Genomic DNA, 11871 nt, shown 5'->3' with positions numbered 1-11871 from the left:
TTTGGAGGCTCATTCTTCCCATAGCCGCCTAGCCAGGGTGCAAGCCAGGCCTTTGCAGATAACCTACAGGCAGAAGTGTGGGCACAGTGCCGCAGCCTGAAGAGGGCTAGCGTCTAGAGTCCAAGGTGTGCCTTTGTTGTCAGGATTTGTGGTCTAACGTTATTTTTCCTCTGGGCTGTACCTTGAATACGGTGGTTTCATCTGAATCAGTTTTCTGCATTTCTGAGCTGCACTTCTGATTTGGGGTTAGAGAGAACATGGTTTGCTTGTGATTTCTTTTGGTTGTGGCTGTTTCCAGATTGTTGACTTGTCCAGAATCTAGCATGGATTATGAGAGAACGCTTCACCTTGTTCCCTGGTTCAAACAAGGTGCACCTTTGCGTTTGTTCAGTATAAAACTTTCTTTGCTTTCTGTTTTTGTCACCATTATTTTTCATTATACAGTTTTGTAGGTATAAGGCTTCCCTCCTTACCTCACTCTCCTCCCTCCCCATTCTCCTGATATAAAACTCTTAATTTACAATCATCCACCCTTCAATGTATTAGTTGAATAAACTAGGTTATTTTCTTATAACATTTCCTATAATTCTGCATATTGATGAATTGTTCCTTAAGGAATGTTTCTCCATTCCGTTAATCTCTGTCATCTTGTTAGTAGATCTAAGGGCTCAGTTAGATTCAGTTTTAGAGTTTTCCTAATAGTTTCACATAGGTGATGCCATGTACCAACTGTCAGTAAACCTCAGGTGTCAGATAAAGGTCCATTTCTCACTCGTTTAGTGCTAAGGTTGATTTAGAGGGCTCAGGTGGTGTTAGTGTGATTGAGCCATTATAAAGTTCTCCACCAACATCCTGCCTAATTAATTTAGCGTTGATGATCCTTCATTTCCTTAGGAGCTGCAAAATGGTGATTGTTTTTCTCTAAATTTATTAGCAAGACTTCTTCGATGAAGAATAATTTTCCTTCATTAACTTGTTGATAGGCCTACAATGTAATTTTTTTTTTTTTACCAAAAATTGCAGGATGCATGATTGATTATTTCCTTTTATTAGTTACAAGGCAGTTTCTTGTCCTGGCAAATTCTAAAGGTGAGTGAAGATATATATATATTTTTTATCATGATTTGAACTCAGCTTTCAACCACTCATCTGCTGTAGACATTCTCTTTTTTAATATATATGTATATTTTATTAATTGCATTGCATTATGTGACACAGTTTCATAGGCTCTGTTTTTTGTCCCATTTTTGGTAAAATCTGAACTCCTTCAGGTTGTTCTGGGTTCTCAAGCTTTTGGTGACTTCCATGTTTCATGGCACGGGACAGTGTCTCAAGTTGTCTTATCTGGTCCTCAACCTCACGTGGCCCGTTTTCCCAGGGGCGGATGCTCCTCTTAGTGGTGGAGTCTGGAGAATGCAGTGCAGCTCCCAGGGCTGTCATTAGTGTTGGTCTTCCACTGCTCCCGGGCTTTTCTTCAGTGAGCAGGTGATTTAAACAGAGAACATCACCCTTGGCTCACACACCTATTTTCAATTTAAAATGATAACAATTCATAGTGTCAAAACATTTTTGGTTTTAGACTTTTAAAATGCTGAGATGTTTAATTCCTAATAGTATTGATATGACTTATTTGTTTAAGATAGTATTATTAATGCTATGACCTAAGACCATTCAATAAGTGGCGAGATTTCCCTGCAGTTCTAAAGAGTTTAATAGTGTGTAACTTGGAGGAAATATAGCTAAAGTACAATTTTAAAGTCATTTAAAAGAGTGTGTTTTTTCCTTTGTAGTTTAAAACAAGTTTCAAACATAACAAGGTTAGTTTATTTCAGTTTGTTTCCAATTTTAAAAAAGAAGTATTTATTTGAAAGTCAAAGTTTCAGAGAGAGGGAGAGACGGGAAGATCTTCCATTCACTGGCTCACACTCAAATAGCCACAACCAGTGCTGTGCCAGCTGAAACCTTGAGCTTCCTTCAGGTCTCCCGTGCAGGTGCAAGGGCCCAAATATGCACATCATCTTTCATTGTTTTTCCCAGGCCATTAACAGCGAGCTGGATCAGAAGTGGAGCAGCCTCAAATTGGTGCTGTATTATTAGCAAGTAATCTTTGATTTTGATATTTCTAGGTCGTCGAACCTGATTTCTTTGTTTCTTAATATAGCAAATTTGTTGCTATCATATTTTCTTTAAAAGAGGCATTTCCCCCATTATTAGCAAGTAATCTTTGATATTTGTCTCTAGGCCTGTTTAATGCTTTACTCTGATCTGTGTCCACCCAGCATATCTAGTAATAGGAGGTTGAAAATCTGTTATTTGTGTATTTGTAGCTCCTTTTACTTCTTGTAGTCTGACTCAAACAGATGGCTTCTGAGCTATTTGACACATGTAAATCCATAACTTTTATGTTTTCATTTTTACTAACAGCTATAAAATATCTTCCTTTATATTGTTTAATGTTTATTTTAAAATTCTCACACTAAATTTGAATCACAGTCCTGCTTTTTAATTGCTTTTGTTATTGTCAGCACTCAAAGTGGACCATTCCCACCAAAATTTGATTTGAATGTCAAGGTTGATGATGCTATATGCACCTAGAAGATACAGAAAAAGTTTTTACTCACATAATGGGCTTTCTGGGAGACTAGGGCATGCCCCCAAGTGTGTTCCTATGGGGCGTTATTGGGGACCTGTCCAAACAGGCTGCAGTTCTAGCTGGCGTACGTGAGGGCCGATTGTGTAGTGCACTGGTTTGGTCTAGGCTGCAGAGTCCATTTGCACAACAGATGGAGCTGGAGACAGAACTGACCAGCAATTATAATTACTATTGTATGCATGGGTTGATGTGGGTAATTGACTGAGCCAGACCCCATACTGGCAAGCACACACAAGAGTCAAGTTTGGGGTCACAGACAAGGTTCCTGTGTGGATCCCCCATCTAATTGAACCACTAGACTCAGATCCTCCAACACACATGGAGGATATGCCAGCCCACTTGGATCTGCAGAGGACATCTGGTACCATAGGAGGGCAGAACAAATTGGATAACCACAGCAGCCAAGTGATGATAGCAAACATCTGGGCGAATGGAGGCTCTGAGGTGGACTATGTCAGCCAGCAGGCATTAGAAGGATTGACAAGCTTTGGATGGGTGAGATCGACAGCACCTCAGAACCACTGAAACCGCCTAAGCAGATCCCTCGGAGCATGCCCCACTTCGGGGAATCTGGGTTGACATCAGGTGGCCGTTCCCCATTCACAGGAACCAGGGTGGTTGGGAGGCTGGGTGTGGCTTCCCCACTTGTCTCCCTGCTTCCCCTAGATATGGGAGGAAGAAAAAGTTTTGGAGACAATGCTCTCACTCACTTTCCCCTGACTCTCAATCTTTCCCACCCTGATAAACTATTAAACTATGTAAACACCAACCAAAAAAAAAAAAATAGCCGGAGAATGCAGGGAGACACAGGTTGAGTTTCATCTTGTTCAAGGGTGCGGTTGTGACAAATGGGCCTGGTGTGCAAACTTCCAGCTTGCCTGGGTGGGTGGCAGAAGGGAAAAGGTAGTAGTGAACTTGAAAGCTCTTGGCAGCCACATAACAAAAGAATCAGGCTCTCGCCTATTGGATCATTGTAATTTTAGGCTTGTCTTCTATGTGTATATCCTAAAGTTGCAATTTCCTTTTGATTCAGTTTGAAATATCTTTCTTGTAACATAAGCCCATTTGCCTCTGTATTACGCTTGACTTTCTTTTTTTAAAAAAACAAACCCATGTATTTTTATTTGAAAGGCAGGAGAGATATATAGAGAGGTCTTTCATCCTCTGCCTTTCTCCCCAAATGGCTGCAACATCCAAGCCTGGGCTGGTCCGAAGGCAGGAGAAGGAGCTTCTCTGGGTCTCCCGTGTGCGCAGAGGCCTGAGCCATCTTCCGCTGCATCCCCAGGCCATGAGCTGGGGAATTGCAAGTGGAGCAGTTTGAACTAGAACTGACAACCATAAAGGATGCCGGTGGCACAGACAGAAGATTAGCTTGCTAAATTCAGTGCTGGCCCAGTATGTTTGACTTTTAAAATCTCACTTTAATCATATTATTTTATATTGTGCTCAAAGTGTCTAGTACATTTGATTTGTTCAGTGTGCTTGCTTTGCTTTTTTCAAAATTTATTTTGCTATTGTTAACTTGCTGAAGTTAATTTTTACATTTTTAAAAGATTTATTGGAAAGTCATATATACAGAAAGAAGGGGAGAGAGAGAGAGAGAGAGGAAGCTCTTCCATCCGCTGATTCATTCCTCAAGTGGCTGCAATGGCCGGAGCTGCACTGACCTGAAACCAGGAGCCAAGAGCTTCTTCCAGGTCTCCCACATGAGTGCAGGGTCCCAAGGCTTTGTGCCTTCTTCTGCTGCTTTTCCAATTTGGGGTAAGGATGAATCTAGACTAGCTGATGAATAGAAGCATCTGCTTTTGATATTTGTTCCAAACATTTGGTCTGTCTTTTGAAAATCAATATTTTCTAAACCTTTGCGTATTTGGAAAATCTTGAACATAAAAAAATGACCTGTATTTAAGAATTAACTATATTTGTTTTAAAACAGCTCTCTTTTTTTCTCCCCACTCTTAGATGATTGAAGAAAATAACTAAAAATGGCAAGTAAAAGACTGGAAGAGTCCATGGGAGCAGTTCAGATGGGGTTAGTGAAAATGCTCAAAGGATTCAAGAGCAAAGTTTTGCCACCCCTGAATCCAAAGGTTGTTACAGAAGAAGAAGTGAACCAAATGGTAATGTACCTGGGCATTTCTGTGTGGGATATTTTCTGCAGCCTCTTAGGTGGTTGATAGTTGCTATTCGACATTCTCAAGCTACCCACCAGAATCACTGATTAATATCAACTTACTTTAGAGTGATAGCTTGCTGTGGAGCAGACGCACATTTTAAAACTTGAGAAATTTTGGAATCGCATACATGTGTCCAAGTGGAGGCTTGAATTACTTAAATCAATCAGGAAAGAAGACTCCATGCCTCAGGCTCTTTCCTGTGGCTGTGATAGAATTCAGGAGCCTGGGTGATGATTTGTTTGGCTCACTAATCTACAGGGTAGGAAGTCCCAGATTGGTGGCTGCATGTCATGAAAGCCTTGTGCTGCGACCTGGCATGGTAGAATAAAGGGAGAGGGAAAGCAGGTGGGTGTATGTGGGATAGAAAAAAATGAGGAGTGGGCAGAAGTCCCTCAAAACCAACCCAGTCCCTCCAAGAAAAGGACAATTCATGTATAAGGGCTCTGTCCCTGTGACTCAAACTCTTTCCATTAGACCCCACCTCCCATCCTTGCTGTCCAGAAGAATTAAGGCTACGGTACGTGGACTTGGAGGGACACACTCAAACCATAGTGCCAGGCAAACTGTTGCATGCAACCATGTGGAATCATTTGTGTAGTTAAAGAACAAAGATGTGAATTTCATAGCAATCAGCCTAATGCTTTACTGCTCGCTGGTTGGCAAAAGTTATTTTTTGTTTATATATTTATAAAAGGTAGAACATTAAAATTGCTTAAGAATATCTAGGAAAACAGCACAATCTTTTGTCCTGCAAACTGAAATTTTAAGAGAGCAGGCATTGTGGCACTACACGTGAAACCATCCATTGGGACACCTGTCTTTCATATTGGAGTGCTGGTTCGAGTTCTGGTTCTCCTGCTTCCAGTTCATCTCTCTGTTAGCATTTCCTTGTGGGGCAGCATAGATCATTCAAGATTCTGGGGACCATGACACTCATCTAGAAGATGGAGTTTCAGGCCCTGGACCTCTGTCTGGTCAACCCTGGCTACTACATTTATCCGGGGGAGTGACCAGCACATAGAAGATCTTTCTCTTTTTTCTTTGTGTGTGTGTATCTTTCAAGTAGATGACCAAATAAAGATTTAAAATATTTATGTAATTTGTTATTTGTTGATCGCTGAATTATTAGCCATGTGCATTAGAAAATGTTAACAAAAATGTATAGTGATTGGAATAGCATTCACCATATTTTAAACAATTATTTTCAAGTTGCAAACTACTTAGCAAAATAAAATCAGTTAATCTGCATTCTTTTGTGGTTGGTACATATTTATAGAAATTCCTGCCCTTTTGCTTCAGACGTTTTAATATTCTAAGTCACCGTATAGCCGATACTTCTTACACTTTGTTACTTGCATCTGTGTTCCACAGAGAATTTAAACACCAGTTGAATACTTGTATTCAAAATATGCCTCCATTTGCATGGATTTAATCATAGAAATCAAATTTGTAAGAAAATAAGCACACTTGAAGAGTGTTGATTTTAAGACAAAATAAATTAGGGCCCTGCGGCTAAAGTCCTCGCCTTGAACATGCCAGGATTGCATTTGGCCGCCGGTTCAAATCCTGCTGGCCTGGCTTCCATCCAGCTCCCTGCTTGTGGCCTGGGAAAGCAGCAGAGCACGGCCCATACACTTGGAACCCTGCACCTGCATGGGAGACCTAGAGGAAGTTTTTGGCTCCTGGCTTGGGATCGGCTCAGTTCTGGCTGTTACAATCACTTGGGGAGTGAATCATTGGACGGAAGATCCTCCTCTCTGCATATCTGACTTTGCAATAAAAATAAATAAATCTTAAAAAAAGCCAAAATAAATTAGCTAGATGTTGTACCCCTGAATGTTTTTAAATTGATTAATTATTTATTTATTATTGACTCACTCCCCAAGTGGCTGCAGTGTCTGAAGTTGTGCCAATCTGAAGCCAGGAGCCAGAAGCCTCTTCTGGGTCTATCACATGGGCACGGGCTTTGGGTCATCCTCTACTGCTTTCCCAGCCCACAAGCAGGGAGCTGGATGTGAAGTGGGGCCTCCAGGATTAGAACCAGTGCCCTTATGGGATCCCGGAATGTGTACGGCGAGGACTTTGGCTGCTAGGCTACCACGGTGCCCCCCATCCCCCGAATGTTTTTTGAAGTATGTTACTGCCAGTGATCACCTTGTTTATAAAGTAGGATTTGGAATCATATGAAAACTCTAGAACAACATTGACTGATTAACAGTGATTTGTCCTGGCTAACTAATCCCTTTTTGCGTTAGTTTTATTTAAATGATAAATTATACTTCTTCATATAGCATCGGTAAGTGTTAAAGCATTTTGTGTTCTCGCTTGGACTGCTGGCTCTGATTAAGTTATAACTCTTTCAGGGGAAGATCTGAATATGCTTTTGTTATTTCTGAAAAGCTTGCTTTCATTTCTAAGTATGCAATACCCTTTCCAAGATCCTTTATATTTTGTAGGCTTTGTCTGTAACATGATGGCTAGGTACTGAAAAGCTTTGTATGTTTTGATTCTATCAGAGAAACAGAAATAGGAGTATTTCAAACTCCTTAGCTCTGAAGCCCGTAAGCGATTTTACAAACTTCGAATTTTATGCTCAGATGCCCCCTTTGAGCGTGAATACTAAACTGTTTGGACATGTTCCTTTATAATTTCTTGACTTTTTTTTCTCTAGAGTTCCTTTGTATGATTCCTTTGGAATTGTAAGCAAACAGCAACCACATGTCATTTTAAATTACTATGCAAAGACCTCAAAAGTGCATGGGTCCTTCTCTTGTATAATTTAGTCATTTTAAATATTTTATAAGGGAAGTTAGTGGCATGCCAGAATTATCCTGAAAGCCGAGAACACAAATTATTCATTGCCGTCACTTGCAAGCACTTTTTCAGTATAACCACTTATAAATTTCTGACTCTTATTTTAAATTCCAGCTGACACCCTCAGAGTACTTAAAGGAAATGTCCCTCACCACCGAGCAGAGGCTGGCCAGTACACATACGATCTGCCGACCGCAGATCATCGAACTCTTAGATATGGGAGAAACAACACACCAAAAGGTAGCTGCTTGCTGTTATACTCCTGTGGATATCCCAAAAGTTACAAAAGTAAATAGAAGTTGTTGTTTCTGGACTAGTGAATCCTTCTCCCGGTTTGTTTCATACCCTACTTTGATACCTCTGTTGATGCTGATACCTGTGATTTGATAATGGTGGTAATTACAGTAAGTGTGAACCTCATTCAAAATAGCTTGTAAATAGTCCTCAGCTACTTCTGGACAGTATTTGACCCTGTTATTTACAAGTTAGGAGTAAATTTAGGAATTGTATTAGCCAAGACTGATGAAGTTATTGTCTTGGCATAACAAGCAGGTCCTTCTTACTTGAGCTGGAAAAAAAGGAAGCATTACTTTTTTATAATTAGGTATTTACTCCCTATTCCTGCTGATTTCTAATCTTCTCCGAGGATTCCCCCACTGTCCTGAGTTTTTACCAGTTACACGGCAGAAGACAAATGAGTGTTTGAGGCCCTTTTGCTGCTAGCCCGTTACCTGTCCTGTTTAGGGCCTGCACAGACTCGGCTGATCTGAGCATTGCCAGCCTCAGTGAGTGTCTCTTCTCTCGACTGCGCCCACCTGCCAAAGCTGGGTGGAATGAACAAAGCCTTTCCCAAAGCTGATGCATCCTAATCAATGCTTATGTCATCTTTTCTGGAAGCATAATAAATGCTAGACTATGAGTAATATATTTCAGCATATACTGCTTATATGCTCATTTTAATATATCTACATATTGCCCGATATAGAACTAACAGATTTCTGATCATTTTTGTAGTTTTCTTGCAGTTGCAAAACCTTTTTTTGATAGTGATAAAATTACATAATTGTAAAATTATAGAAATGATTAGAGCCCTGTGGTGATGTTTCCTTCTTACAGGCAGACTTGTTTAATTCCATCTTCTTCATTCCCTTTTGAGGAACGGGAAGCCACAGCTTACCCTTTTTCTGTGATGCAGCCACTCAGGGGTCCCTGCAGGGCAAAGTCCATCAGAATCCTTTGACAAATCTTGAGCCTCTCTTTCTCTCCCTGGTCCTGCACTGTTTTCAAAAATGCTATACAGGATCTTGGCCACCCATTCTGTAATACACGGAGGAAAAGCTCACCTAACTTTCTCTACTCCCTCCACTCGCCGCCTGCAGTTTTCTGTTTTCTCTTGGACTCTGGCCATTGGTTGTTTGCTGTCTTATTTCCATGCAGATACATCTCAATATAGCTTTTCTGGTTATTCTTGGTCCAATATACCGTACTCACCATTAGTTAACTGGTATTCTGGGTTAATATGCTGATTAGAATATGTATATATTTTAAAGCTGAGGTCTGCTCCTAAGCTGATGACAATAAAATAATGACAATTAAAATAAACTGTTATTGTCTGTTATAGTTGCCCTTTTCTGAGTGTCTCCCAGGTGGTTAATTTTAATAGCCCGAGGTGTACACAGTACATTCTTACTGTTCTGGTAGATGAATAATTTACTCTTTCAATTGCAGTTTTCAGGAATTGACCTCGATCAAGCATTATTCCAACCCTTTCCATCAGAAATTATATTCCAGAACTATACTCCCTGTGAAGTCTATGAGGTTCCACTGGTTTTGAGGAACAATGATAAAGTGAGTATGTCTGCTGAACTTTTCTAGAATATAGCAAAAGTAGTTAGACAACATGGGGTCTCTGGGCTCCTCCAGAAGAGTGCTGTGCTTTGAGCTAGTTAGGAAAGTCATATGAAAACTTACTTCTTATTTTTAAACTTGTGGTTTTAGTGGTTCAAAGAACATGATGAGGCAGGTCTATTTGTTGGGCCATCTGGTGGGGTGTAGAGAGAGGAACAGTCACGTGGCAAGGCAGCGAGAAAAGGGGCTCCATTCAGCTTACATAACCAATGCTCGCCCAAAACTGCCCTGCCGTGGTACTTCACCGCCATCATTGGGTCAGGCCTGCACCCTCGTTAGTACCAGTAGGTTGTGACTTTGGGGAGTAAACACCCACATGAGTTGAGGAGCCAAAAGTTGCTCAAATGATAGCAGAAGGGAGTGCAGGATGATTTCTTTTTTCAGAGCAGTTTTGAAATATTGGGACATCCAGGTGAGCTCTGCTCTATAAGTGTATGATTTCAACTAGTCTTCAGTCTTTGAAGAGAGCCACATTCAAATGGTAAGATGAAACCAGACTTGAAGTTGTAATACAAATGAGTAAAACTAATAATGTTAATAAAAATTTAAGTTAACAAAGGTCCTGTCATCTCTGTGCACTTGAGGAAGCAAGTTCAGGCCTGACCAAAGCCACATGTCCAACAAGAAACTGACAAGGATTTCAGCCTATGCTTAGTTCCAAAACCTTAAAAAAAAAAAAATCTGCATTCTCACATCTATTGTGTGAGCCTTAATACATTTTTCTTCCAGATTCCACGGATGGTGAAAGTTGTAGAAGAAAGTTCACCTTACTTCAAAGTTATCAAGCCTAAAGAGATTGGCAACAAGGTGGCCCCAGGGGTGCCATCCACATTCCGAATCCTCTTCACACCAGAGGAGAACAAGGTGAGCTTCCTACTGGCAGAGAAGCCAGGAGAACGCGTGTTGCTGGCTGTTTGCAATTCCTTTCTGAACACTCACAGGGTTTGGTGGTGGCAGTGGCGGTGACAGCACTCCCCCTGCCTACCGCGGCCCACACCCATCTTGTGATAGACTTGTGATCGTCTTGCAGTAAACAGCTTCAGAATGCAGGTGGGTTATGTAAGTTGTGGCAGGCTACACAGTGCCACCTGGCAAAATACAGGACAGTTGTATTGATTGGCTAGGTTTATAACATGTGATAGATGCTTATATCCAATAGAAACATTGCTACTACCCTGAGGCTTGTTTCCCTGGGCTCTTTCTATATAAGCTTCTGCTTGGTTATTAATAAATGGACAACTTCACCATAACTGTCTCTTGGAATTCTTTATTGAGAATGCCGTCACCTCACCATGTAACCCGAGTGTGTGGTCCACAGCCGAGGCCCCCCACAGCATGGGAAATCAGTAGAGGATAGCCCAAGTCCTTGGAACCCTGCACTCACATGGGAGACCCAGGGAAGACTCCTGGCTCTTGGCTTTGGATCAGTTTAGCTCTGGTGGTGTGACCACTGGGAGTGAATCAATAGACAGAAGACCTGTCTCTGTCTCTGCTTCTCTGTAATATCTGTCTTTCAAGTAAAGATAAATAAATCTTTAAAAAGAAAAAGTAAGAGAAGACCTAAATAGGTACAACAGGATGTTCAGAACAGTGTGCTTGTCTATGGCACTATTTTGGTTGAAACCAGGACACAGTGAAGTTACACCTAGAAGTTAGACAGAAGTAGCTTCAAGTCCTATTCCAGCTTCTCCTCCACTAACACTGGCTGCTGTGAGTGACAGGACCCGCATTCCTTCCGACTTTATTGGAAAACAGGACTTATTATTCTAGACAGTTCTCTCCTTTTATTGACTGAAATTACTGCATCTTTGATATCTGCACCTGCCCTCACTGTTGGAAATCTGACTGAGCCATAGACTGAGTGACCAGTCGGGACTAGGCATGAAGTGTTCCATGCGAAAGAAAAAAGTCAGAGAAGTAAATAGAGCCAGGTTTACTTTGGGGAAATTAGAAACCAGTCATTCACCAAGTGTCACTGTTTCTCCATTTGGCCAAATTGGAAGCTGAAGTCTCTGTATTTTTTGCTCCTTATCCCCTGCTGATCTAAACATGCTCCCTGCTCATTTACCCTGCTCACATCTGGAGGGTGAGATATGTAAATTGCAGCATGCCATGGTTAACAATCCAGTCCCCTTTCAAATGGATTTTCAGTGCCCATGTATATTAGCACATTGAAGATGATAAAGCAACTAACATTTTCCCTGTCATCATCCTAGGGATGGGACTTGTTAAGGATTCCAAATACTCAGATAACAGGTGCAGCAAATTCTACTCTGATTTGCCTTATCTTTACTCACACAGACTTTTAAAAATGATTAA

General features: G+C 41.0%; 1 protein-coding gene across 2 annotated transcripts in view; it reads left to right on the top strand.

Moving 5' to 3' along the window:
• Positions 1-4619: 4619 nt before the first annotated feature.
• The window catches only part of HYDIN (HYDIN axonemal central pair apparatus protein), a 235599-nt gene continuing 228347 nt past the window's right edge, over positions 4620-11871 (top strand). For both annotated transcript variants that reach the window (XM_040982405.1, XM_040982404.1), the window contains exons 1-4: positions 4620-4773; positions 7759-7884; positions 9373-9492; positions 10282-10416. In XM_040982405.1, coding sequence (XP_040838339.1) covers positions 4639-4773; positions 7759-7884; positions 9373-9492; positions 10282-10416 — 516 coding nt within the window. In that variant the 5' untranslated portion in view covers positions 4620-4638. The remainder of the gene's footprint in view (positions 4774-7758; positions 7885-9372; positions 9493-10281; positions 10417-11871) is intronic.

This window comes from Ochotona curzoniae, unplaced genomic scaffold (genome assembly GCF_017591425.1).
Source record: "Ochotona curzoniae isolate NIBS_2020 unplaced genomic scaffold, NIBS_Ocur_1.0 contig_3622, whole genome shotgun sequence".
In the NCBI taxonomy this organism is placed as follows: domain Eukaryota; kingdom Metazoa; phylum Chordata; class Mammalia; order Lagomorpha; family Ochotonidae; genus Ochotona; species Ochotona curzoniae.
Note: the sequence above shows the minus strand (reverse complement) of the source record. Positions and strands in the feature narration are given on the sequence as shown.